The 26593-nt window shown below is 35.8% G+C and overlaps 1 protein-coding gene across 2 annotated transcripts; it reads right to left on the reverse strand.

The window, feature by feature from the left end:
- Nucleotides 1–4585: 4585 nt before the first annotated feature.
- Nucleotides 4586–17214, reverse strand: SMNDC1 (survival motor neuron domain containing 1). 2 transcript variants are annotated; one of them, XM_074295566.1, is made up of 6 exons: nt 17012–17214; nt 14681–14800; nt 9569–9711; nt 8968–9129; nt 7321–7474; nt 4586–6032 (listed from the first exon to the last, which is right to left on the reverse strand). In XM_074295566.1, exons 2-6 carry the CDS (start codon nt 14798–14800, stop codon nt 5895–5897), a joined length of 717 nt encoding a protein of 238 aa, XP_074151667.1. In that variant the 5' UTR covers nt 17012–17214; the 3' UTR covers nt 4586–5894. The 2 variants fall into 2 exon arrangements, with proteins under 2 accessions (XP_074151667.1, XP_074151668.1); XM_074295567.1 differs by lacking the exons at nt 14681–14800; nt 17012–17214 and adding an exon at nt 11618–11752.
- Between the last annotated feature and the right edge of the window lie 9379 nt (nt 17215–26593).

The following is a 26593-nucleotide window of genomic DNA, read 5'->3' on the forward strand; positions in this document are numbered from 1 at the left end:
TCTTCCCGTATTTCTTAACAAAATTCCAAAAGACCAAAACTTTTCTTTTAAACCCTGACCCAAGTTTAAACTTACTAAGAACATGAAAAGGAGGCTAAGCATCACAGATATGGAAATTCACCAAAAGCTGGTGCAGAATTTGGGAGAAAAATCTTTTTCAACACCCAAAAATATAGAAATGAGCCATCAAGAGATTTCCCTCTCTTTTGGATTCATGGTTTTGTTCCCTCCTCAACTTCCTTAAAGGGCATAGTAAACATCTTTCCTGAACCAAGAATCAGGACACATGACAAATCTCATGTTTTATGATTTTCAAATAGGACTGAATATTTAAGTTATAATCTATGGTCCTTGTAACCATTTAACACAAAGATGTAGGCAGAAAAGAATGCAAAAAAATACACTGAAAAAGTGACAAAAATGGGTAATTTATCAAAAATGGAAAAAGAGTAAAACAAAAGTCAGGCAATAAAATATTTACTAAGACTATGAACATGTACCAGGTATTGTTTTAAGTGCCGAGGATACAAAGAAAGTCAAGTCTCTGCTTCCTAGGAGCTCACAAACCAATTGGAAGAGACAACATGCAAATAATTATGTGGCAATAAGCTATAGACAGAATAAATATGAATTAATCAGCAGAGGAAAGGCACTAGAATTAAGAGGGAATGGGAAAGGCCTCCCAAAGAAGGTGGACTTTTAGTTGCAACATGAAGCCAGGGAAGCCAGGAAGTGGAGATCCAGATGAGAAAATTCCACTCAACAGCCAAAGATAATGCCTGGAGTTGGGAGATGCTGTGTTTTGTTCAAGGAATAGTAATATAGTGGCAAGAATCACTGAGTATATGTTAAGGGTATAGGGTACTATGTAAGAAGAATGGAAAGATGTTGGGGTGGCAAGAGGTTATGAAGGACTTTGAATGTCTAACGGAAGATTTTATATTAGATTCTGATGATCACTTGAGCAGCTAAATGGAGAATGGACTGAAGAGGGGAAGAGACTTGTGGCAAGTAGACCAATCAGCAGGCTATTACAATAGCCTGAAATGATGGAAGGATAGGAACCACAAGAGATGAAAAGAATGGAAGAGCCACTGTTGACTAAGCTACTGAATTAGGGAGATAAAGGATTGCCTAACAGTGAAGGCCTATTTGGGATTGTCTAACACATTTTAATGGAGGCATTCAGCAGTTTTGTAATTTTCCTCCAAATTTCATTCAATAACACATGTACATGAGAGAAAGCAGTGAATGGTGGGAGTGATCCAGAGCTGAGACTTTCCAGAGAAAGATTGGTGATAGAGGAAGGGCAAGGGTACTTGAAAGACAGTGATGAGTAGAATTCACTGTGAGGTAAATAAAGACAGGGAAAGATTAATTCAGTTAGCATAGGGATCATGCTCTGGGAAAAAAAAAAACTGAGATGTTCTCTCACTGAAGTCACGTTACAATGTGGATGAAGAACAAAGTTTGGTTTCAGAAGGTAAAGGGAGAGTTGGAAATGTCAATATATTATAACCACCAATCAGGTATGAGAATTTGAATTCACGAGCATTAAATTGGTGCACCTCTGAGTTACAGCAAAATCATGGGAATGAGGTAGGATATAGCAAGGCATTGGAGGCGGCAGCTAGGTGGTGCAGTGGATAGAGCACCAGCCTTGAATTCAGGAGGAACTGAGTTCAAATCTGATCTCAGGCACTTAAATACTTCCTAGCTGTGTGACCCCGGGCAAGTCACTTAACCCCAGTCTCATAATAAAAAAAAAAAATTAAGGCATTGGAATTAAATAAGTTGAACTGATAGGGTAGGATGTTTGACAGAGTATCAATATATTTTAAAGTTCCTAGTATAAAGTCATTAGTTAGGAAGGAAAGATTGTGAACTAGACACTAAACTCACTGAGGAGACAACAGGTTCCAAGATTCCGATTGGTTGGCAGATAGATTGTTCATTTGTTTTCCAATCATTTCCAACTTTTCATGACCCCATTTAGAGTTATTTTGTGCAAATACTGGAGTGGTTTTCCTTTTCCTTCTCCAGGCATTTTAAACATAATGAACTGAGGCAAACAGGACTAAGTAACTCCCACAAAGTCACACACTTGTGTCTGAGGCCATATTTGAACCCAGGAAGATGTATTCCTGATTCCAGGCCCCAGCACTCTTATCCACTGGACTACCCAGCTGCCCCAAATTTAGATTTGAGTGAATATCAGAGGAGAGGTTATTGAGTCATAGTGATAAGGTGGAGAACTGAAATGTAACAATGGGGAGCAAGGAATATTCAAACTTCTCTTAGATCCCCACTAAGCTGACAGGAATGAGTCAAAGTGGTCAGAGACAAATTGAATGCCTGGGGAACCTATCACCAGGAACGGTCCAGGTCACAGTGAAAGTTAGATTAGAAGGGAATGGAAAAGATTCAAGATGAAAGTAAATTTGTTGCCTATGGAACAAACATTCTAGAAAACAGTGAAAGAAGTATGCTTTGGGGCAGTGGGAGGTAGATGAGGAATGACCTAAGGGATCAAAACCACTGAAATGGGGATAAAGTTGATGAGTATGGATACTTGGGTGAAAAACCTAGGCAGAATTAAGAGTAGACATCAGAGAAACAGGATTTGTGAGAAGTTCCTGACTAGTCTCCAACTTTTCCTTACCATTTTGTGTCCATGGTTAAAAGAAGAGCAGCTCCATACTCAAGTTTTACACTGGCAAACGTTTGGGTCAGATTAAGAAGCCAGACAGCATTGGTTCCTAAGACACACATCCAGTCAGTGTGTTTGTGAAGTTAGCACATGGATTAAACTCCTACCTTGGAACAAAAAATGACTTGGGCATTATCTGTAAAATGAGGAATGCAGATTGGACACAACCTCTGAGGTTGCCTCCAGTTCCTAAGATTTTCTTGGCCCCAACCAGTTCCTTAGATCTGACAATACTGACTGAAATGGATCCCAAAGACCAGCTGCCATGTACACGCACCATATGATACAGCAACAGTAGGGGAAAGGAAGGGTCTGAGCATTTAAGCAGCACCTGCTTTCCAAAGATTACTTCTTTTGATTTTCATAATAATCCTGAGATGGGCACCACATGCATATCTCTATGAAATGAAGAAACTAAGGCACACAGTAATTAAGCGACTTACCTGAGTCACATAATTAGTAGGCATCTGCAGCTGGATTTGAGCAAAAGCCCTTTAGGAGGAGTCCTAGTATCTATTCTACAAAGCTGCCTCATAGCACCACATGGCAGTCTTTAAGACTGACAACGAACAGATGAAAAGGCTGTTTTTTCTGTTACAATTTTTTAGCTCAGAATTTGATCTCTTTTGAGAAAAAACTACAAAGATCTATAGAACAGTTGGCTATTTGATAGAGAATTAAGAAAAATTCTCTCAACTCAGTAGCAAATAAGGGAATATTCAAGTCTTTTTGGGGGCAGGTGCTGACTGGGGTAGCTGCCCAAGGTTCCATTAACTTCTCACTTTTAGATAGGAGGATCAATCTCCTTAGGTGTCTCTGATTATCTGCATTCATCACTGCAATACAGACAAAAGGCTACAACCTGATAACAAAATTTCCCATCTCCAAGAGAGGCTTTTGTTTCTATTTCTCTTTCCTCTGCCTTTTTTAAGTATGGCTTTACAATGTAAGACTGTCTATGTAGTTTTGCATATCCTAGGAATACAGATACAGCACCTATTACAGAATATTAGTTCAGCTCTAATAGTTAAAAAACTATCTACCAAATGCTAAAAAAAAGTCAAGGCTGGTAATATAAATAATAAGGGAACTATCAGAACATAGCAAAAAATCTCTTCTAAAGGTCATACATATGTAAATATAGGAAGATGGGATTAATAAATTATATGTTTTTGAAGATTTAGATTTCATTGTTATTTTTCATCCTTCTTTAAATGTATGTATATGTGTATATAATATACATATTCATATAACCAAAACCAAAACAGATACAGAGGAAGAAAGGAGGATCTAGAGTGTGAGAGGAAGAATCATGGGAAAGACCCCAGAAGTCTTTGGAGGTTTCAAATGAAATAATACAGGTACAGAAATATGTAGTATAAGCTACTTCCGGAGAAAACACATAAAGATCATTCTACAGACAAACCATTTTGAATAGGCAAAACTACACAAATTTCTCTTAAATCCTATGGCTGAAAAAATGATTTAGTCATAATCATACATAACATCCGTAAGATTTGCAGTTTGTTTGCAATACAAAGGCTTTCTTGCTATTTATCTCTTCTCTAGTTAGGGTTGTGCTTCTCTGTTTAAGCATATTTGGAATTTTCCATCTCAACTTTCTCTCTAGTCCATTTGTTCTGCATGACTTGCCTATGGTAACATAAAAAGATCTCTCTCCCAGAGTTGATAGGAGAGAAAATTCTTCCTTTTAACTCATTCAGGGGGGCAGTTGTCTATTGAAACATAAATTTTGCCATTTTCTTCCCATTCTTCTGCCATGAAACCTCAACAAAAGTTCTTTAAATCACCTATGTCCTTTCTTCCCAGAGCCACAATCTCTAAGACCCCACTGTTTCTTTCTAAAAAGCAGAATTTATAAGGCTGAGTCCCATATTTATTAAAAGAAACAATTATTGTCATCACCAGGCATCAAAATCTTCTATAACTAAAATGTATGTCATATTCAGTCTTAAATGCTAGAAGCAAGTCTTGAGGAACTCATGACTTGTCTTCTTTTCTACACACATGCTAGAGATTTTAAAAACACTTTATTTAATAAAAGTTAAACATACAAAACTGAAATTAACACATTTGTCATAAAAATCACCATCTTCCATTAATAGGAAGTACCTTTTTCTATGCATGTCATTCTAAACTATCAGTTGCATATATTAGCTTGAACTGAATGCAACTCAGGTAATTGTGATGGTCACTTGCATCAATGAATGCTGACAACCTGATCTAGTTAACAAAAATTACAAACTCAGCTACATGAACATAATATACAAGGAAATTATGGTCAGATTAATGCACAAGAAATACAGTAGAATTTAATGGTGAAACATTCAGAGTACTCTTGTTCATTAATTCAGCCTTAGTCTTTACAAAAATAATATCTACATTGTATACAGGGCTATACATTAGCTTTTTTTTTTTTCTCATATAAACATTACACATCCAAAGGTGGCACCACTACCAGAAGTGAAAGTCAACGGAGGAGAAAAGCAAACAGGTACAAAACTTATAAAAGGTAGCTGGTCTTCAACATGGTTTCTCACACAAAATAAAGTCTCAATGAAAAGTGTAAGAGGATTGAAGTCATTCCAGAAAAGGCTAGAGACTCAAGAAGGTATTGGGAATAGGGAAAGGGAGAGGGAATTTCACAACAAACTTTGCCATCCACAAATGGACCTGTATCTAGGCATAATTTGATGATAACAATTAGGGTATAAACTGAAATTAGAACAAATTGGAAAGAACAAATCTGCTCGGCAAGATGGTGATTTACCATGACACTCCAAAGGCTGCTGGAATACGGTGGCAAATTCAAAGCATTTGAAAGTTGCAAGTTATAACTTGGAAAGGGTACAATTCTTAGGTATGTGGCAAAGTCTGATATCTGGAAGGTAAACACTTCATCTAAGTGCTGAATTTAGGCAGCGTCTGTCTACAAAAGTTGCATTACAGGATATATTCTGGGGGAAATGGTAGTAATGAAGAAAGTCAACTGAAAAGCAGTTATCAAATGCATTTTCTTCAAGTCTCAGTCTATTGTTTGAAGTCGGATAATGATGACAATGGTCTGTTCCTTACTATCTAACAAATAATTTACCTTTAGAAAAATATAAGGATAAAAAGGTAAATGTAAAGCCCTGCAGAGATGAAATCCACCAGTTTCTGATTACTGAGGCATCAAGTGCCTGACATTGTATTTAGAGGTATCCTGATACTGTGTCATGGGTTTATCGGCAATTCCACAAGTTCCTACTCCAACTTTGCCAGTTACACTCTCAGGTGAGGCAAAAATACTCCTTTTTACCTAAGGGGGAAAAAAAATTCCTGATTAGCGTTAAGTAAAATGTAATTCTTAAATTTAAAATACTATACACATTTAGGCTGATATATATATATATTTTTTATATTTTTATATTTACACACATACACAGGTCCTACCAATTATGATGAAGAAGCATTGATGTTAAAGCTAGGCAAAGAAGTTTCCAGGTACAGGGAACTTCAGTTTGGGTGAGACATCATGAAGCAAGTGTTAAATGTCATAGGCACTGATTAAATACTTCTTTCTTCAAAAAATATTAACTAAGTCCTCATAAGTTATTATTCAATTTTATTTTGGGAAATTTAAATTTATACCAGCTAGAATCATGACTATGAGTTTAATGGAGGCCAGGCACCTACAATTTAAATTCTGGGTTGCTCTGCTCTTTGATAATTGAAAAATAAACTTCACTAGGGAAAAAAAGCCCCTCTACTATATGAACTATATATTAAGCAATGACAACTATTTTATGCAGAAATACTTTAATTCCTATATGTGATCTTAAAACATCATGGTCAAAGGATTTGGGGTTAAAAGGCAATTTAGTGATAATTTAGTACAGTGTCCTCATTTTACCCGTAACACAGAGACAGAGTGGTAAGCACATCAATAACCTCATAGGACAAAAGCAAAAAGTGATCTTAGAAGTCATCAAGTCCAAATCTCTTTCTTGAGGTCAGACAGGCAGTAAGCTACAGAGGCCACAGATTAATTCAGATCTTCTGACTTCTAGAGGTAGTGACCTTTTCAAAGGACACACTGATTTATGTTCACATAGCTAAAATGTAAACTCAAATCTTGATTCCCAATCTAGTATTCTACTGCCTTTAGACTATACTGCAGCTGTTTCCCCATCCTTTAATGTATACTTTTGAATATGAGTAAAAGATACTTAGTATCAGTGTGAAACTAAGTGAAGACATAATTATAACCTGGGAGAGAGAATAGATACTTAGAAAAACAGGTAAAACACAGCATTACTTAATCATATGTTGTATAGTAGAGTAAATCTCCTTTGTGTAAAACATTTTCCAAGTTTCACATTTTAGAAGGAAAATGTCTTGGACTTATGTATTAACCCAAAGTAGTCTTGTAAGATATCAGAGATTTTCAAAGGGGATTTATCCTCCAGTTCAATTTACTAAAGTTAAATAGGGGAAAAAGTTATTAATTTTTATATTTCTTGCAGAACCTTATTTTCTTCAAAGATTCTTTTAAAAATAGCTGTTTCACCTTTGGAAAACAAAGCATAATAAAAGGACCTACTAACCTGGCCTTTTTTATTTTTAGAATAGGCTCTATTGTTGAACTGTTGCCATTTCACCTTCTGGTCCTCTCTTTCCTGTTCAAGTTCTTTTATTCTTTGAGCTTTTTTCAATGCCTTCTTCTTTTTATATTCTCGTTGCTGGGCAATCATTTCTTTTCTATATGAAAAGAAATAAGATGTCAATTCTGAAGTCAGTGACTATTAAAAAAAAGTCATAATTCACCCAAACCAATGCCAATCAAAAGCAACAATTTAAAACCTTTCCTTAGCCAAATGGTGTCTGTGGATATAGCACAAATATAATCTCAATTATCTGATAATAACTGAATCTAATAATTAACATTTCACTTGATCACACAATTCTTGTTACTATGTATCTGAATAAAGTATTAACTTTTTATTGGCAGTCAAGACGTATCAGACATTTTTTTAAAGAGTAGTAGTAAGAAATCCCTCAAAAACACACACACACACACACACACACACACACACACACACACACATACGCATGCATGCATGCATGCAGGAAAAAACAGTAAAATTTCTCCATCTACATAAGCAATATTGTTATCAAAAAGAAAAACTAATCTCTTCACCCAGAGTTTATAAATACATCAAAGTAACTATGTAGATTTTTTTTTATTTTGAATATAGTTCAGAAATAACAAAGTTTCTTATGATAATTGTTACTTAGAGTTTAGATTTTTCACTAACTGAATAATGTTAAGTCAATACAAAAATAAGGGAACAGCTTTATACTGAACTCCAGAGCCTTAAAAAGGGGCAAAATAACAATTGAGAACTGGAACATGACAAATTAAGAGTAAGGTAAAATAAAGACTATGACGCTTCACCAAGATTTACTTTAAATGGCTCTAAGACAGTAATGTCTCAAATCTGTTGAAGTACCTATTTGTTCTGTTAAATTTTGAAATGTTCATTTCTTAATTCTGCTCTCTGCCTGGCTCCAAAGAGGAAAAAAATGGGACTAATGGATAAAAGCTATAGGGAAGAATTTATTTCTGTGATGGCACAACATCCTAAAAATTAATGCTAACCAAAAGAAATGAAATGTCTAGAGAATAGAATAACTTCTTGGCTTTTAAGATCTTAAAGTAAAATCACTTGTCAAGGATTAAATCCAAATATTAAGTAAATGGCTACTATATGCTAAGGCACTAGTGAGAAACTGTGTTCTCCCTCCCCAAATAATTGCAACCTCTATTCTCAAGGAACTGAAAAATTCATGCTTCAGATAGAGGAATATTTCTACTTGAAAAATTTTTAATGGTAAATCATAATAAAAAATTCTCATTTACTCTTAAGAATCAAAAAGATAAACTGACTTGTAGTCAAGTTAACACACTTTTTGCTTTAAACTCTTGTGACTTAACATTAAACTTTGAAGAAACATATTTTCTAATGGAAATGTGTCACCCTCGTCAAAATTCCACACTAATTTGAAAAGATTTTCTACCTAATAATCAAGACAATGGGAAATGAGTTAGAGTAAAAAAAAAAAATAATAATAAAATTTAAAAAAATCTGCCTCAACCACAAGTATTCTGATTACTGTTAGTACAAAAGAACTCAAATGGATAAAACACAACTTAACTTCATATGTCACAAATTCATCACTTGATCACTTACTTTGACATGGGCTTATTTCCACTGTCTTCTTTTGCCTTCCTTCCTTCTTCCACTGGCTTCAAATTTAGTAGAGGTGTGACTTCAGCATTACCATAACCAGCAAATGTGATGGCAGCAGTCCCATTTTCTTCATCTATCTCCTCAATCTCTGCTTCATAACACCTGTAAAGATATCATGGCTGTAAGCAGGTGAGTAAAGGTTTGGTACTCAACCTCATAAGATCTATACTGCAGTCTCTCAGCTATTATATAGGAAGCTAAAATAAATCTTCCATAATTAACTGGTACATAAAAATAGCATATATTTCAGAAAAGTCTGGGATGGTCTACTACTTTCGATAAGAGCTTACATTAAGTTTAAAACTACAATCTAGGGGAAAAGTGGCTTGGACTATCTTATTACACTGCCAAGCTAACATAATCCATTCCTCTCTTTATAAGAAAATATAAAGTTGAAAATTATCACTGATTGTTATCTGTCAAGAGTAAAATTAGCTAGAGAGAGGAATTCAAGTGGAGTATCTCAAACTTAATGAAAATTTCTTACCATTGTATTGTAATAATTCATGTTACAGTTAGAGAAGTTTGTTTCTACACTTACTGTCCATCTTCACTCCAGACTGCCATACATTTGTCTCCTACTTTCCAGGAATGAGTAGGCTGAGCAGAAGCAAAACTGTCTGAACTTGCAAGGGTTTCCGAAGGTTGGGTTGAAAGAAGATCTTTGGTTAGTTCTATAACTTCCTATAGGGAAAAGCAAAAGTGATATAACACATTGTTATTCTTTTGATTAGTCTTTTGAATTCAATGATTCTCAAGCAGAAGAAACTCAAGAAACACATTAAACTTTGAAACCCCTTTATCTATAAACATTAGTGAAAATGGACTATACTTAAACATGTACCTATATAAAATATCACATTTTATATAGCATATTAGAAGTGGCTATGTTAGCAGATCACTGTTTCCTAAGGAACAGAAATAAGGTCAACCATTCAAAAGGGAAACATAATTGGTATGTCTTTTAATGTGACTGTCCTATTTAAAAGAGGTTACCAGGTAATAGTACTGACTGAATTGGAATTGGGAGCTTGGCATCCCTTCCTCCCTCCTTCCTCCCCCTCTGCAAAAAAACCCAAAATGGCCAAAGAGCACTAGAAGCAGCCTTATTAATATCAAAGTATGTCAACACACACTAAATGTTTCACTAGAATATCCATGAAGTTATATAGGTAATAGATAAAAATCAGCAATCTCTCCTACTTGCCCAGCAAAGGTAAGGAAATCATATTTTTTAAAACAACTTAAGGCATTTTAGTTTCATAATAACCATGCAATTTAGCACAGATTCATAAAAAGGTATTAGTTGAGGTTTAAAAGCAATCAGGTAAGAGATGAGCAATCATTTGTTAATAGTTGCTCTGCTACTATCAGGCTAAGATAGATACTAGTATTTTAAAAAACATTTAAACAAAAAACATTTTAAAAATATTTGAAAAAATTACTGTGAAAAGAGGCATTTTAAATCTGTCTTCTAGAGGTTCTAGATGAACAAATTTACTCTGCATCAACTTTATCTAATTTCTAATTTTTAAAACACTGCTTAACTAGCTATAAAGCATCAGAACACAAATACTTCTAACAAATGTGCGCATTAACAATCTGTTCCAATGCTATATATTAAGTATTATTTTAAATGTTATCTTGAAGGCCTAGGGTGAGAAGTCAGAGAAGTTATATCAGTACTGAGTTTCTTCTGGCTCTTACTACAGTTGATTATGGTGGTTTTTAGTGAATAGAAAAAAACCCTAAACATTACTTTGCACTTCAAGTTTCCAAATCTTCTAGGCTACTCCTAACAGATTTCTACTTGCTATTTTCACTTTGGTGTAAAGTAATATCAAATCCTTGAAGAAAGGTAAAAATTTTGAGCATAAAAGCAAAGATTCAGATGCCTTTAGTAAAAGAAAAATAAAAGCTAAAAACAGTGTAGTTTTATACTAATGAAATTCTGTTACCAAGTAGCTATACAAATAGTTTTTAATAATAATAATATAGCTTTTTATAGATAAAATAAAGTTTAAAAATTTGTTATAAACTTGAGTTAGAGGAGTTAATGAACTAGCTTATTCTTCATAGCTGGTCACTTAAGTACTAGGAATAGAACCCAGAAAACCTATTTGTACTGCCTTTTTATTCTCTAATCAATGAACTACACTAATTTCTGGCTCTTTTGGATTTTTTCAGAGCAAAAAACCAAAATAAAATAAAATAAAAAGCAAACAAATTTTTAAAAAAATTGACTCAATCTAAGTGTTCCACATTTTAAAAGTAGTGACCTCATATTAGAATAACAATCTTTTGTTTATTTCATGATAAAGAGGTATTGTAAATAAAGAGAGGTCCTGAAAAGCTATAACTGTTAAAAGAGAAATCAAAATTCACAGAGCTCAACTCTGAAATGATCAAAATTCTATATGAAGATTGTTTTCCCCCCAAAAAAGATTTACCTAGGGCCTTTTAAAATTTGCCAATATTTGAATCCTTATTTCACACACACTTCTAAATGCTTTCCCCAATTGTGCATGTGGACCAAGGTATTAGAAATAGAAAGTATTTTATGTATGAGGGAGTTCTTGAAGGTACATACCATTAATTAACTTTTCCTCCCCCATGTCTGAGTTCTGAAACTGCTCCTTCATTGACAGATGGGCAGCAGTTACAGTAATCGGCAATTCCAGGAAGCATCAGGAGTTGTGATATACATATCAGCAGGTCAAAGGGGGTGCACCCAAGCACTGTGCTTACTGAAGGAAGGCGTTTCGGGGATGCAGAGAGCCACTGTAATATATGAGACAGGTGACTTGACCCCTGCCTCCTTTAGAACCAGCTTATTTAGCAAAACAGCTTAATATATAGACTATTTCTGTGAATATCCATAGACTTACTGGGCAGCAAACCTAGAAGTTACTATACTCACTTTATTTGAAGGGAAAAGAGAATGCAAAGTATGACTTACAAAGATTAATTTGCTGTCTGCAGAGTAATTTTACTGGCCATAATAGACAGCACTTAAAAGGACAAATAGAAAAAATTCAATGGCAAGAAGAAAGCCAAGATATTAAAAGAAAAGTAGAAAAGGGCATCTCATGTGACAAAGCATCAAATGAATGGATGGCAGAAAATTAAAAACCAGGTCAAGTTCAGTAAAAGAAAAAAAAAAAGTGGAAGTTTTGAAATGACTTGAATACGTAAATGCAAAAAAAATGAAAATGCCAAAAAACTCAATGAAGAGGAACTGAATTTAAACAGATTTCTTAAAACCAACTGTTAAGGCATAATGAAATACTAAATGCTGCAATATAAACTCTAATTGTATAGTTTCAAAGAGAGGAAACAAATCCATATATTTCTCAGAACCTTTTGTCTTAAAAGATAAAACTCATCTCTGTTTCATTAATAATGGGCCTGTATTTTGCAGTAACGTGACATTTTTTACATGTTAGGAAGCAGGAGAAAAAAAGAAAACACCCTATTGCTCTAATTTTAAGAGAATTTATATAACATGGCTGAATGAGGAACTAGAACTTAATTAGATCTCTTAAATGAGTATTTAAAATTAAAGATTCTATAATAAAAAGATTATATTGCTGGATATCTAAAATTAATACAAATGACAGTGGCATAAGGCAGTTTTGCCTTGGACTTTGTTGAGTATATTTTTCATGGAAGTAAAGACCTCATGAAAAAAAAAAAAAAAAAAAAAAGGCTTTCACCCATAAACACTATCCCACAGCACAGTTTCTAAGTTCATTATATTAAAGCTAACCGTACACTTTTATCTTCTTCAAAGTTTCTAATATGGATCTTTTAAAATGGGTTATTCATGAGGCAGCTAGGTGGTACGGTGAATAGAGCATCAGATCAGCCCTTAAGTCAGGAGGACCTGAGTTCAAATCTGGCCTCACACACTTAACCCCTTTCTAGCTATGTGACCTTGGGCAAATCACTTAACCCCAATTGCCTCAGCAAAAATAAATAAAATCAAGTCAATGGGGTTATTAATTTCTCAATAGTAAACACTAATTTTAGGCATACTGCTTTAATGCCTTATCTATCAATTACCTTATTTTTAAGAATAAAAAAGGAATGTTTCTGACAAAATGATATTGAGGAAGGGGAAACTAGGAATTTTTGAAAATATTTTAATTAAATAGATTTCACAAGATAAACATCTGGTTAGTCAGTATATCAGTTTTATCTTTAATACCCACACCTGTCCATATGTTATATGGAGCATCACAGATAAGGATAGTAGGTATGAATGTAGAAAGGAGATATAAGAAGGATTTGTTTATTTCTCTTCTCCAGTCTTTGTACTTTTCCTCTTCCCAAAATATCCAAATCTGACTTTTACATAAATTAAGCCAAATTATATAGACTTTTTCTGTAAAGGCACACTACTTTTAACTTTAAAAGTTCATTTATTTATGTCTATGTTTAGAATTTATTATAAAGAAACAAAGTATCTCAGATGAATTCTTTATGACCTCATACTTTGGAACATATTTAGAATAAAAACTTTAATTTTTATATCAACATTGAGAATAATACCAGCAAAACACTATAGGATTTAATATGCATTGATTTTATTAAGAGGGTTGAAACTGAAGGTGAGTGATAGGTGGAAGCATAAAGACAGCTATTTAGAGCTATATCTGTGAGTGAAAAAGGAAATCATTTTAATCTAAATATACTTATAAAAAACTATAAAACTTAAAGATGTAGCTATTTGAAATATGAAAACTCACCCCCCCTTTAATAGCTTACCCTTTAAAAATGAATGCCAAATTTTATAATTGCAATTTAAATTGCAAGTACACTTCTACTTAAGCAGTAAACTATTTTCTTAGCTTTCCTAAAAATTCAACTTATAGAAAAGGCATAGGTAGTAACTTGCTAGTAAGAGTAAGGATTAGGGATTTACAAAAAACTTTACGAACTATAATTTGCAATATACTATGACATCAATTTAGTTACTTGTCAAAAAAAGTTGGACTGCCAACAACATAGTATTTGTAATCTGCAAATGACAAATGAGTACACTATAAACTCTAACCTTTAAGTTCAGAAGTGTAACATTTCCTATTCAGAAAAAAAAACAACCCTGAAAGATACATTGCTACAATTTACTTTCAAAGAAGTAACAAAAAAGCAGAAGCTTTGAGTTGTAAAACACTATTCCATAGGACTTAAAGCTAAAATTTCTGAGTTAAATTCCAGTTTTAAGTTTTAATACATGACTAGTTCAGTCTTTTTGACAATCCCTTTAAATTTCATTCCTACATATATATTGATTTCTTAAAGAAGAAATCTAGATCTTGCAATTTTTACAGACGTGCACTTTTCCCAAGAGTTCTTAAAAATCTAAAACCCACAATTTTTCTGTTAGGTCTTATGATCTTTTTTAAAAATTATAACTAATATGAAAGAAAACATTTTAAAACTTTGGAAGAGGTCCTCATTTTGCCTTTATGCAATTCCATCCAAATGTATAGCAACATTAACCATGCAAACATTCTTCAATAACAAGTTGCTTTGTGTTGGTGTTTTTTGATGTGTCTGTGCCTCTAGTAAAAAGTATAACTATATGGAAATTAGAATCAGGAGCACAATTTTTCAAGCAATATTTTCTGGTGTCCCCCATACTCACTTGCAAATCTTTTTTCAATTTTAGCAAGTCTTCATTTTCTCCATTCCCAGATAATGCTGCCTCAACTTGTTGAAGCTGAGCCTTGTAGCTAGCCAGCTGCTTTGCTAGATCTTCAGACATCTTCAAGAAAGGGGAAAGGAATATTAAAATATAAATATTGAACCAATAACACAATAAAATGACACAATTAGATTTAAAAAAAAAATTTCCTGAAAAAGAGTACTTCACAGTACTTCAAAATAACTGTCAATTCTTTATTATAGCTTTTTAAAATATGTTTTTACAATTATCCCCACCTTAATTTTTTTAAGGAAAGGGAAACCAGAAACTGGGGGGGAGGAGGAGAGAAGATTAAAAGATGAGTGACTGGTTTCTAGCACAAACTTATTACTACAAAACACTGGGCAAATAAAGTCCCTCTGGGTCTGTTTTCTCATTTGTAAAATAAAGCTGGACTCAACCTATGTTCTCTTTCAAATCTGAGGGACTATGGATTTTTTTTTAACCTAACTTTATTTAATACCTCTACTCTAAAACAGACACCATCCACCTACAATATTTACCCAGTTTTTGATCATATCACTCAACTATTGAAAAAAATTTTTAGAGGCCCCAAGTATGTAATACAATACAAACTCCATCATCTAGATGTAAACTACCTTTCCAGTCCTATTTCATCATTTCTATTAATTGCTTCTCCAATTTTGCAAGGTGACATTAATCTCTCACTCTACTGCCTTCACACAGGTCACTTCTCTTACCCAGAATGCATTACCTTCCTCATTTCTACAAGTTGGAATTCTCGCATTTCCAAGTTTTACCAAATATACTACTTGCTCCATAAAGTCTTCTACGACCCTCTCCCAAACCAAGTTTCACCTTCAAATTGTAAGGCTTACATTCATATCGTGCTCTCTCTACATACATTATGTGTGTTTCCCAGTCCTATGAACTAAGATACTTAATCTCATTATAAGGTTCAAAGAGGTGAAATGACTTATGTTAACCGTCAGGTAGTGCATGTGCTAAAGCAAATTTGTACCAGATCTTGTCTGATCCAATGGAAGCATTCTTGCCTGAATTTCTCCTCTGTCCCATGACAGTCTGACACTGTAAGGTTAGCTTGTATAGATAAATGTTGTGTTTCTATCACTACAATCTAACACAACACCTTTAACAGAATTTCAAATCAAAGTCTGAATTGCCTTATACAAAGAGACATGAAAATGAAAGGATCTAAAGGGATCTGGGGCTTAAAACCAAACAAATCTAACACACGTTTATTTATATTTGCCTAACAGCAGAACGTGGGTATTAGGAGTGGATGATGGCTCCCCAACTTACCACTCTAAATCTTTCGGGATTTATAAAGCTTTCCGATCTCAGCCCCTCCCAAATCAGGATGGGATCACTAAGCCCCGGGGGCTAGTGCTTGCATCAGTATTTACCACATCTTTTCTTTGTTCTATCAATATCTAGGCATAAAAGTGTCCTTAGGAGGAAAAAATAAAGCAATGGAGGGCTGGATCAATGGATTTGTATCTCCACCAAGCGCCAACTCAGGACTTTACAAGTAGAAAAGTACGGAGCTCTCAATGTAGCTTGTTGGGTTATACTAGGCTGGTGCAATGTGCAAAACAAAAGCTAAGTAAGAAGTAACAGACTAGCCTAAAGAATTGTAAGCTTCAGTGGCGGTACACAAAAATAACGAATACAAAATGGGACGAATTTGCACGAGACTCGGGGGTTCAGAGGCGGGGCCTCTTCCTGATACTAAGTCTCCAACGAAAGGCACGTCTAGTTCTCTTACAATCCCAGGGCACCAATGGAAGGAAAGTCGAGTACTTTTGGGCAGCGACAGGACAGCGTACAACAAACAGGCCCAGAGAACCGGGGGTGGCTCCTCCTGCCCCAGGGCGTCGGGGCTTCAGGCCGCTGCCCCCACCTCCCTCTAAGTCGAAGTCTGCCCCTTCCCTTTCCCATATCCTCCCCTCCCTGGGAACCACGTCGCTCTCCTTTTCCTCAGGGTCCCCAGGGTCCCCGGCTTCCTCAGTCCCTAGGGCCGGCCGCACGGACTCTGGTTTCCCTGGACAACCAGCAACTCCATCACAAGGCCAGGCCCCACAGAGTCAGCACTCCAGGCCTGGGACAGGCCGAGAGGATCTCAGTTTCCTCTCCTTGGAGTACAAGAAGCGGCCGGCTTTGGGCTGCGCTCGTCCCGCCTTAGGCCAAGCCGACAAGGCCTCCGGCTCAGGCCTCGGTTTCCGCCCGGCCCACAGTTGGCCTAACTAGGCCTCTTCCCTCCCGCCCGTCGCCTACCCGGAGGTTTACCTTTTATAGGGCCGGGGCCGGAGCCGGGGCCGGAGCCGAGGCGGCGGCGGCAGCAAAAGGTGGGGCAAAAAGGCCAGACAAGGACAGCGGCAGCAGCACCGGCTTTTTTTCTTAGCGGCGGCAACGGCGACGACTCGACCCGGGGGCAGAGAGGAGGAGGGTGTCGGTCGACGGGGAGGGGGAGGGGAAGAGCAGAGCGGGCTGGGGGAAGAGAGGAAGAAGGGACGGAGACGCGAGGGAAATCTCGCGATATTTCTAACGCCTCGCGAGGCGACAGATCATTCGCGTGATTTTCCGCAGTGGATTCTGTCTCTGTTTTAGGCCTTTAGAGACTGTTAGGAGAGGAAGTGACTTAGAAGGAAAGTTATGGTTTGGTAGGGAGAAGGGTGCGTCTGCGTCACATCCTGTATTGAGTTGGCTGCGGTTGGAAGGTTGGGCGTCTTGTAGTTCGGAGGTGGCTAGGGTGAAGATTATAAAAATGTCCCCCTGTCTCTGCTTTGCCTGATTGCGTTTGATTTTCTAATTTGCCTTTGACTTTGAGCAGGGAGTGCCCCCACTATGTGGATTAGGAAATTGAGGCCCAAAGGGAGGGGAAGTTTAAAGTTGTGGGAAAGCGAAATCTCTTAACCCCCGGCCAAGAGTCACCCGAGGGGTTTTCTCTTCCGAGGATCCGACTTGAAGAGAAAAGGGGGCGGTTTAAAGACCGAAAATGAGGTGGGGGCGATGTAAACCCAGGAGGCCCAGAGTATGTAAGGCCGGGGCCGAGAAGCCCGGGAGCCGAGGGCCCTGGAGTCTCACCCCCTTTCTGTGATTCACCAGTTTGGAGGCAGGACTTCCCCAGTGAGAGCAAGTTGGAATTGTGATCCTTCGGATTCGGTCATTGCCGGGCCGGGTTTAGATGGCCTTGCCCGCGGTGGATGCTGAGTGCGGAGTGACGATGTTTCAGTTGTTAGAAACGATCGGGGGCCTTTGGAGTCTCACCTGGCGGTCCTGGGGGACGTTTTGTGATCACTGGCCTACCTGTTGTCATCCCTACCGGAATTAGATCTATCTCCTTTTATTTCCAGAGTCGGCTCCACTTGGGATAGTCCTGGTGTTTGTGGAGTGAATGGGGGCTGGCGGGTTAAGTTTAATGTCTGCTTTGAGAAGGACGGGAGGGAGCGGAGAGGTTTAATTCGGGAACTCTATCTTGGGGTGTCTGTCTAGTTTGGCTCCAGGAAGCCGGCTTCTGTTCTGTTAAATTTTAGGTTGTCGCCTAAAGTTGACAAGCTCATTTCACTCCCCAACAGCAGGGGGCAGCAATGTGTAAATAAGTAAATAATTACTGGCTTGGAGAAGCTGAGAAGGTAGACGGAATGATTGAGAGAACTTGGTGTTCTTTGCTGTTTTCATTTTAGCTTGCCAAAAAAAATGTCGAAGTTGAGGATTTCTCTCATTGAGTACATAGTAGATGACATTAGAGACTTGTTTAAGTTTAGCCAATAAAAACTTTGTATTCTTGTTCTAAGAATTTCAAGATGAGGATAAGATGTGGTTTTTTTCCCTGATCCTCAGGGGCAGAGCAGTTATCAGTGTTTGAAGGTCTTATCTGGGCTCCCGGACAGTCATAATTTTATTAGGTTAGGATAGGAAGGCCAACCTTTCCATCACTGCAACGTAGATATTTAAAAGGCTGCCTTATATATAGTGCAATGTGTCTGAATTGGTAGGATGGCGTGATGTCTTCAATAAGAATAGGAATATTTGAAAAGAGTAGGAAGAAAGATAATTTTTTAATCTTTCAAAGCTATTTTATTTTGAATTATTATAGTTATGGTATAAATTATTCTCCTACTTCTGCTTACGAAATTGGGAATTCATGAAAACATTTCTGGGTTTTTCTGAATCCCACAATGGGGTCAATTTCTTTCTTTTTTTTTTTCCTTTTTTTAAAAACTAAAGCTTTTTATTTTTAAAACATATACAAACCTTCTGTTCCAATTTTTTTTCTCCCTCTCTTCCCACCCCTTCCCTAGATAGGCAAGTAATTCAATATATGCTAAACAGGTGCAATTCTTATATATATTTTACACAATTATTATGCTGCACACACACACACACAAAAATCCAATTAAAAAGGAAAAAAATAAGAAAGAAAACAACAAAAAAAGTGAAATACTATGTTGTGATTCACACTCCCCACAGCCTTCTCTCTGGGTGCAGATGGCTCTGGAAAGAAAGATAATTTATTTTTGTGTGCCGAATTGAAGATGTCTATGGATCCATTTCATGGTGTCCAATAGGCAATTTGGAGATGCAAACCTGAAGTTGAGAGAGAGCAGAGCTGCTCAAATTGATCTGAAAATCATGCACTTAGCTGATAATCGAAATGCATAGGAATTAGTTAAGATTGCCAAGTGAAATATTCTAGATGCAGAAAATAAGAGGGACTGGATAAAGCTCTGTGAGACAGCTAATATTAATGGGAATGACCAGAAATGAGATTCAGCAAAGGACAGAATAGTCAGAAGGCAAACTTAAGAGAGAACTTTTACCATGAAAACCTAGACAGAAGAATATCTAGGGGAAAGAGGGTGACTGACAGTGTCAAAATCTGCAAAGAGGTAAAGAAAAACGGTCAAAAAGATTAGATTTGGAAAATAAGATCATTGCTAATTTTGGAGAGAACAGTTTCAATTGAATGAAGTCTGAAATCAAAGATTGTAGAGAATGTAGAAAAGAATCAGAGGAAGGGAATTAGCAATACCAATTATAAGTAGCTTTTTGAAGGAGTATCTTTAAAAAAGTTGAGGATTTTTAAAGTATCGGGAGACCTGGGCATATCTGCATATCTGTAAGCACCGGAGACTATCAACAGACGGAGAGATTGAAGGTTGCTGAAAAAGAATGATAGAAGGGCAGTCCCTTCTCTTGTTTTTCGGGAACCGCATCCTTACAAAGGCCTGAGATTATGTTCATAAAATTGTGGTAGACTCAGCTAGCATGGTTTCATGATTTTCACCAGCTCCTTTCAGTTGTATGAGAATAGGAGCAAAGGTAGATAGATGTAATATAAAGGTGGATCTTTTCAAGGCACATTCAGTGATACCATTGTTCAAGGCAGAAAACAGTGTGGAGTTGAACTATTTTACTAAGGAGTTTATTTAGGGAAAGGAGAAACATGTATACTTCAGTAATGATGGCTTGGGAAAGAACTGATGGGGTGTCAAGTTTGTGAGGTATGCTATTGTTGGAGAGATAATTTGACAAGTTTAGAGAATGATGTGGAAGAGTATAAAAATCACAAGTCTAATAAGAAAATAGCACCTTGGAGAAATGCTGGAACAAACCAAGGATAGCAGGAAAGATGGAGACATAGCTGGAGGCTGATGGAAGTAGCATGCAAGTATTTGAAGATAAAGAAGGATGACTTAGATTATGTGCAGAAAAATGAATGATTTTGATTTAAGCATGAGAAAACCAGTCAGATTGAGTTTACTGTGCCTTTTCCTCAAATGTGGAAGTACATACTTTGCCTTTTTTTTTTTTTTTATGTAACCATTTGTCACACATATTCAGTACAGCTACTAGGGTGGGGATGGGGAGGGGAGGGAGAAATGAAAATAAAATTGAGAATTTATGTAGTGTCTTCTTTGTGTGAATGTTTGGCTTTACAAATATATAATTTGATCCAGAGATAAATTTGATCTTTGAGATAAATGAGTATAGCTACCAAAAAGGTAAGTCTCCTAAATAGAATTGATTACACATAGACAACATGAAACTAAGAAACTCTGTATTCTTTGAAAATAGTTTTCCTTTTTTCTTCCTCAAAACTTGTCTTAGAGTATACTGAAAACATAAGAGTCTTGAAGGGGGTGTGTGTGCATACTTCATATAATATGTATATAGCAAGCTAACCTTCAACACTATGTAACAGAAAAACTATAGCCTGTTTGACTTGCTCACATGCGGAGAAGGAAAAAAGGATTTTTGCATGTTTTTTTTTTTTTTTAGAAGGTAAAAACTATCAACACTAGAATCTCAGGGATTTCTTGGAATTGTATTTAACTATTTTGTCAACTTACTCTAGAACTAAATAGGTAAAAAAGACAAAAAAAAGGAAAAGGAAAACTTTACCTATTGTACATATGGAATCTCAGTGCTCAAAGTTTCCATTAGATGGCAGTGAAAATGCATAAAACTTTCTTGCTGTCATGCTGAACTGCAGAAAAAGATCCTGGTAAGATTCCTGCACTACTGATTTTCCATTAATGACATCAACAAATCACATTGTTTAGAAATGAAAACCTGAAATGCATTATACACAGTTCCTACTGTTCTTATCAAAGGTTTCATTTACACATTTTTTTTTAAAAATACAATCAATCTTTGTTGTGTACTTTATTATTTCTTGAGGCCTGTACTATTCTAAATTGTAAGTTGACAGAAGGCTGGGACTATCAGACTCACTTTACATAGATAGGTCTCAACATAAGACTGTGAAAAATGTTTTTATTTCATCACCATGTCTATACAACTATTAGGATTAAGCAAGTGATTTTGTGATTTCTAGAAGGATACTTTTTACTTATTGACACCATTACTGGTATCTCATCTTCCTGCCTCTTCTTTAGAATCACAATTTTGAAAGATACATTAAACAAAATGGCTACTGTACTATCCCAATCTAATTTTAAAGTAGTACTCTGTTAGTGTTTTTCTTAGATCAAAAGCTAAGGGGGAAAAGTATATCTGCCGTTGGAGAAAAGCATCTCTTTATTTTGAAACTTTATAACTTTTATGTTATAACTTTTCAAATTTACATTTGATACGTATTTAATATATATAAAGCTTGATACATACTATTTATTTGACATGCATTTAATAATCACAAGAGAGTTTACTGATGTCTAATAATCTCAATTACAGTTAAACAATCTCAAAGTATATGTCTAATGTTGTAAAATGTTCAAACTGTTGTTGGTACTACCAGAAATTATACAAGCACATAAAAAAGCATAAAACATTGGGATGAATTGTTAAAAGAATAATAAGCAATAGAAAGTGAAGTTTTATGAAAATATGCTTTTTACAAATTCTAAGTGGTATCCCATAAAAAAATTATTTTTCTATTAGGGTTTTGTGTCTTCTGTTAATAATGTTGTAATGTCATCAGTATTCTGCCACAAAGAGTAAACAGACTTTTGTGACAGTGAAAATTTCATTTGTCTAGGAAGAGTATATCTCAGAAGCTTTTTGGTACTTGTGCCAAGTGATGAATCATTTATAGTGTCTGTGTAAAAGATTCCAGCTTCCTTACAGGAGTGTTATAAGAACTGAGAGTTTAATGTTTTATAAGCACTTTCATATCAAGGATTCTATTAACACCACCAGATTTGTAAACTGGCCTCCAATATGTGCTGAAATCCCTCTCCTCTCAGGAGAAAGAGATAGACATCTTTCACAAATAAGTGTTTATTGAGTATTTTGTGCCAAATGCTGTGCATTATTGTGCATTGAGATTTTAAATACAAAAACAAAGATTGACCTTAAAAGTAGTTTACATTCTTTAGTCCTGGAAAAAATGCTTGAATTTTTTTGCCCTGTGGTTCTATTCACCATCCCTGAAAATTTCCAGATCAAATTATTTCTCCCTAGCCTGTGTTCCTCTGGATTTGTTTCAGTAGTTTGCATTCTGACAAAAGTAAAAAGGGAATAGGGAGCCAGGGAAGAAAATTTTGATTTGGAAATTTGCATGGTTAGTGAAAGGAACTATAGGACAAAATTCAAGAACCCTTTCCAGACCAGTTACAGTTCATTTGATTGTGATTCTAGAACTGTAAATCACAAAGTAGAGGGTTATCAAAAATAGATATATAGTGACCAGTGAAAAGATTGTTTGAAGTCTGGTCCTGATATAGTGGGAAATGAGGCCACAATTCAAATCAGTTGGTTTTGGAACTCATCAGCGCTAATGAAATGGCAAAAGAGGAAAGTGAATCATGACTGGATCTGAACTTTGGTATAATGGGTAACTGAAAACACCAATACTCTAGCAAAGGCTACTCATCTACTAGTGTCCTTGATATTATCTCCTGTTTCCATCTCCTGTTTCCATGAAGCTATACCTTCAATCATCCCCTATCTCTTTATAATTTTCAATTATCCTCTACTACCTATGAATTTTGCTTTGTCTCCATCATACATATAAACCTTTCATTTGACCCCATTATTAACTCAAACTATAGACTTGTCTCTACAGCCAAATTGCAGAAAAAGCTATATGTAATCATTCACTGCTTCCACATTCCTCAACCCCTTCTAAAATCTGACTTCAGTCCCCACTGTTCAACTGAAACATCAGTTACTAAGATTAATTACTACTAACCTAACTTAATGGAATGGCCTTTTCTTTGGCTTGTGGCTTTTGCTACTTGATGACTCCTTTCTAGGGACTGTTTCTCTGAAGTGTTGAGAATCTACACTCTGCCTTTTAAAGCCCTTCACAATCTCTTTTCCAAGGTAGACTTTGAATCAGAAAGATCAGAGTTCATATTCTGCCCTAGGCATTTATTAGCTGTGGGACCCTAGATCCGTCTTTACCTCAGTTTTCTCATCTTTAAATGGAGATAATAGAATCTACCTTCCAGAGTTGTTGTGTGGATATCTATAAAGGAACTTGGCAACCTTAAACTATTGTGTGAATATATATAAATACAAAATTCATGGTGAATGTTCCCTTCAATCTCAATTCTTATCAAACTCACTACCTTGCTATTTTTATCAAACTCACCACCTTGCAATTCTTATATGTAACATTCTAATTACATGTAACAGTCTAATGACTGTGAGTCAGTATAAATAAATACAAGCTATATACCGGATAAATTAGGAAGGATTAAACAGAGGAAAGGAATTAGAATTAAGGGGGGGGGGGGGAGCTTTTTGTAAAAGATAGGGTTTTCCTTGGAATTTAAAAGAAGTCAGGAAATTTGTAGATAGGCATGGGAGAAAGCCATGAAAAAAATACCCAGTCCTAAATGGAGTGTGTTGTTGATGAAACAGCCAGGAAGCCATTGACATTAAATTGAAGAATATATGGTAAGGAGTAAAGTGTAAGTCTGGAAAAGTAGAAGAGGGTTAGTTATAAAAGGCTTTGAATGCCAAAGAGGATTTTGTATTTAATCCTGGAGGCAAAAGGGAGCCTCTAGGGAGGCTTACAAGGGAGTTTATAAATTAGTAGTTATTAGGTAGACAATAGGAGGTATTAGATAGATAGGTAGGAGGTAGTAGGGATGATTGAATCTTTGCTTTACAAAATAAAAATAAAAATCAATTACCTTGAATACTTTGTATTCATTCTGTATACATATTGTATATACTTATCTTTACCTGTGTTCTGGTAGAATGTAAGCTTTTTGAAGATAGGGGTTGTTTTGTTTTCTGTCTTTGTGTCTCCAATCCCCAGCACAGTGCCTGGCATATAGTCATCACTCAAATGCTTGTTGAATTAAGAAAAATGTATGTGTATAAAAATGAACACTACACTGAAAGTCAAGAAAGTGGATTCAAGTCTAGACTTGTGTTAATGGTGAGCCCTTAATCAGTTCTTTAGACTTCAGTATTTTTATCTGTACAGCTGGAATGGATGAAGGGTCTTAAATTCATGCCATAATCTAAGATTAGATGATTGCTTGTTATTTTTTTGAACCTAAGTTTAGTACTTTAGTTTATTCTTTTAAAAATCTTCAAGAAACATTTCCTTTTTATTTGATATTGCTTTACCCTATTTCCTTGTCTTAGGAATCAGAAGTATTTCTTCCTTAGAATTCTATGAGAATTCCTCACATTTCTCTCACATTTTATATTCAATTTTATAATTTTTTTGTACCATATTTCCTGACTAAATTAAATTCCTTGATGAATCAAAATTTGTTTTTCCCCACAGTGCCTTTATCCATTAACTGCTCAGTAAACACTTGTTGAATGAATGAACCTTGTACATCTCACTGCCACCTACAAAATTATCTTTTATATATTCAATATATCTATTTATATATATGAAAGAACTTACATCAGCCTTTTTCCCCTTTAAGTGAAATAATCTTACTTCTGTTCCTTATTATGTAATGTAGTGGAAAGTGTTGGGAGTCAAAAGAGACCTGGGTGCTAATCCTATTTCTGACACTAGCTGTGTGTGTATATGTGTGTGTGTGTGTGTGTGTGTGTGTGTGTGTGTGTGTGTGCGTGCGCGCGCGCCTGCAAATCGCTTAGCCCTTTGTAATTTTATTTTTCTCATCTATAAAACAGAATAATAACTTGGTGGTGGTGTATTTTTGTTATATTCTCACTCTGTTGTAAAGCTCAAATGAGAATGTGATTGCAACTCTGACAACTTTAAAGAATATGCTAACCTTGAGTGACTTTGAATGTGAGTGAGTCAAAGTGAAGGAAAAGGCTATGGAAGTTGAACAGAATGAAGAAATGTGAAGAACATAAGGCAAGGGTTGGGTGGAGAGAACTAGAAACCAAGTACTTATCTCTTAGAAATGAGGAAGAATGTCCTCAAAGCTATCAAGATTACTAGGATATGAACTTTGTGATGTATGTGACACAATTGCTGAGTGATATTGGAGGTCCTGGAAATGGCAGTGAGGAACAAGGATACTAGCTTTACCTCTAGGACCAGTTTGTTAGGTGTGGGAAGGAAGATACCATCTGTACTGAAAAGGATGAACAGACTGCATTGACTTTGTAGAAAGGAAGGAGGGTAGAAGGACCAGGACACTATGAGTTCTAAAAGATTGAAGGAATGCATCTAAGGGAAATTTTTCAAAGGATCCAAGAATGGGAATTTTAATGGTCAAAATGGAATGTGCAAGCAGAGCTAAATTGGAACATGAGATGGGCATAGATGGCATGAGAGAATAGGAAATGGTGGCAGTGCACACTTCAGCTCAGGGTGAGTTTTCTCTCTAATGAAATGCTGTAGCATTTCTTGCTGCCTATACTGAGGGACACCACACAGTCTACCTTATATTTATATTTAATCATTTTATATATGATGAATTTGATTGCCTACCCAAATTATAAACTGCTTTAAGAGCAGGTACTGTCTTTTATCTCTCTATTCCTATACAGGTCATTCACTTAAGTTCCCTTTTCCCTTATGCTGCTTCTTAAAACCTCTTAAAATAATTTTTTCCCACCTCCTTCCACCTCACCTTTTTTCCACATATATATATGTATATATATATATTTATGTTTATAAATATATGTATATATATATATAGAGAGAGATCCTTATTTTCTGCTATCTAGTGTGAGCAAATCATTTAATTTTATTTTCCTCATCTATAAAATAAAATAACTTGGTTCCTATCTCACTGTGTTGTAAAACTCAAAAGAGAATGTGTGTGCAACTCTGACAACTGGATGTTTTAGGGCTACATAGCCTTAAAAAAAATTAACTCTACTCTACACCCTCAAGCCATAGTCTTAATAAATTCTTCCCTCTTACAGCCAAACTATTTATTGCTTCTACCTTTTCCCCTCTCACCAATTTCTCAAGCTCTCTCATTCTGACTTCTAACATTATCA

Source organism: Sminthopsis crassicaudata, chromosome 2 (genome assembly GCF_048593235.1).
Source record: "Sminthopsis crassicaudata isolate SCR6 chromosome 2, ASM4859323v1, whole genome shotgun sequence".
Taxonomy (NCBI): Eukaryota; Metazoa; Chordata; class Mammalia; order Dasyuromorphia; family Dasyuridae; genus Sminthopsis; species Sminthopsis crassicaudata.

Bases quoted from the DNA above. Each gene is read 5' to 3' on its own strand.
- SMNDC1 (XM_074295566.1), bottom strand. From the start codon at position 14,800: ATGTCTGAAGATCTAGCAAAGCAGCTGGCTAGCTACAAGGCTCAGCTT. The intron at 9,712-14,680 runs GTGAGTATGGGG...TTTTCCCTATAG, and splicing joins AATTGAAAAAAGATTTGCAA to GAAGTTATAGAACTAACCAA. The intron at 9,130-9,568 runs GTAAGTGTAGAA...ATATCTTTACAG, and splicing joins GTCTGGAGTGAAGATGGACA to GTGTTATGAAGCAGAGATTG.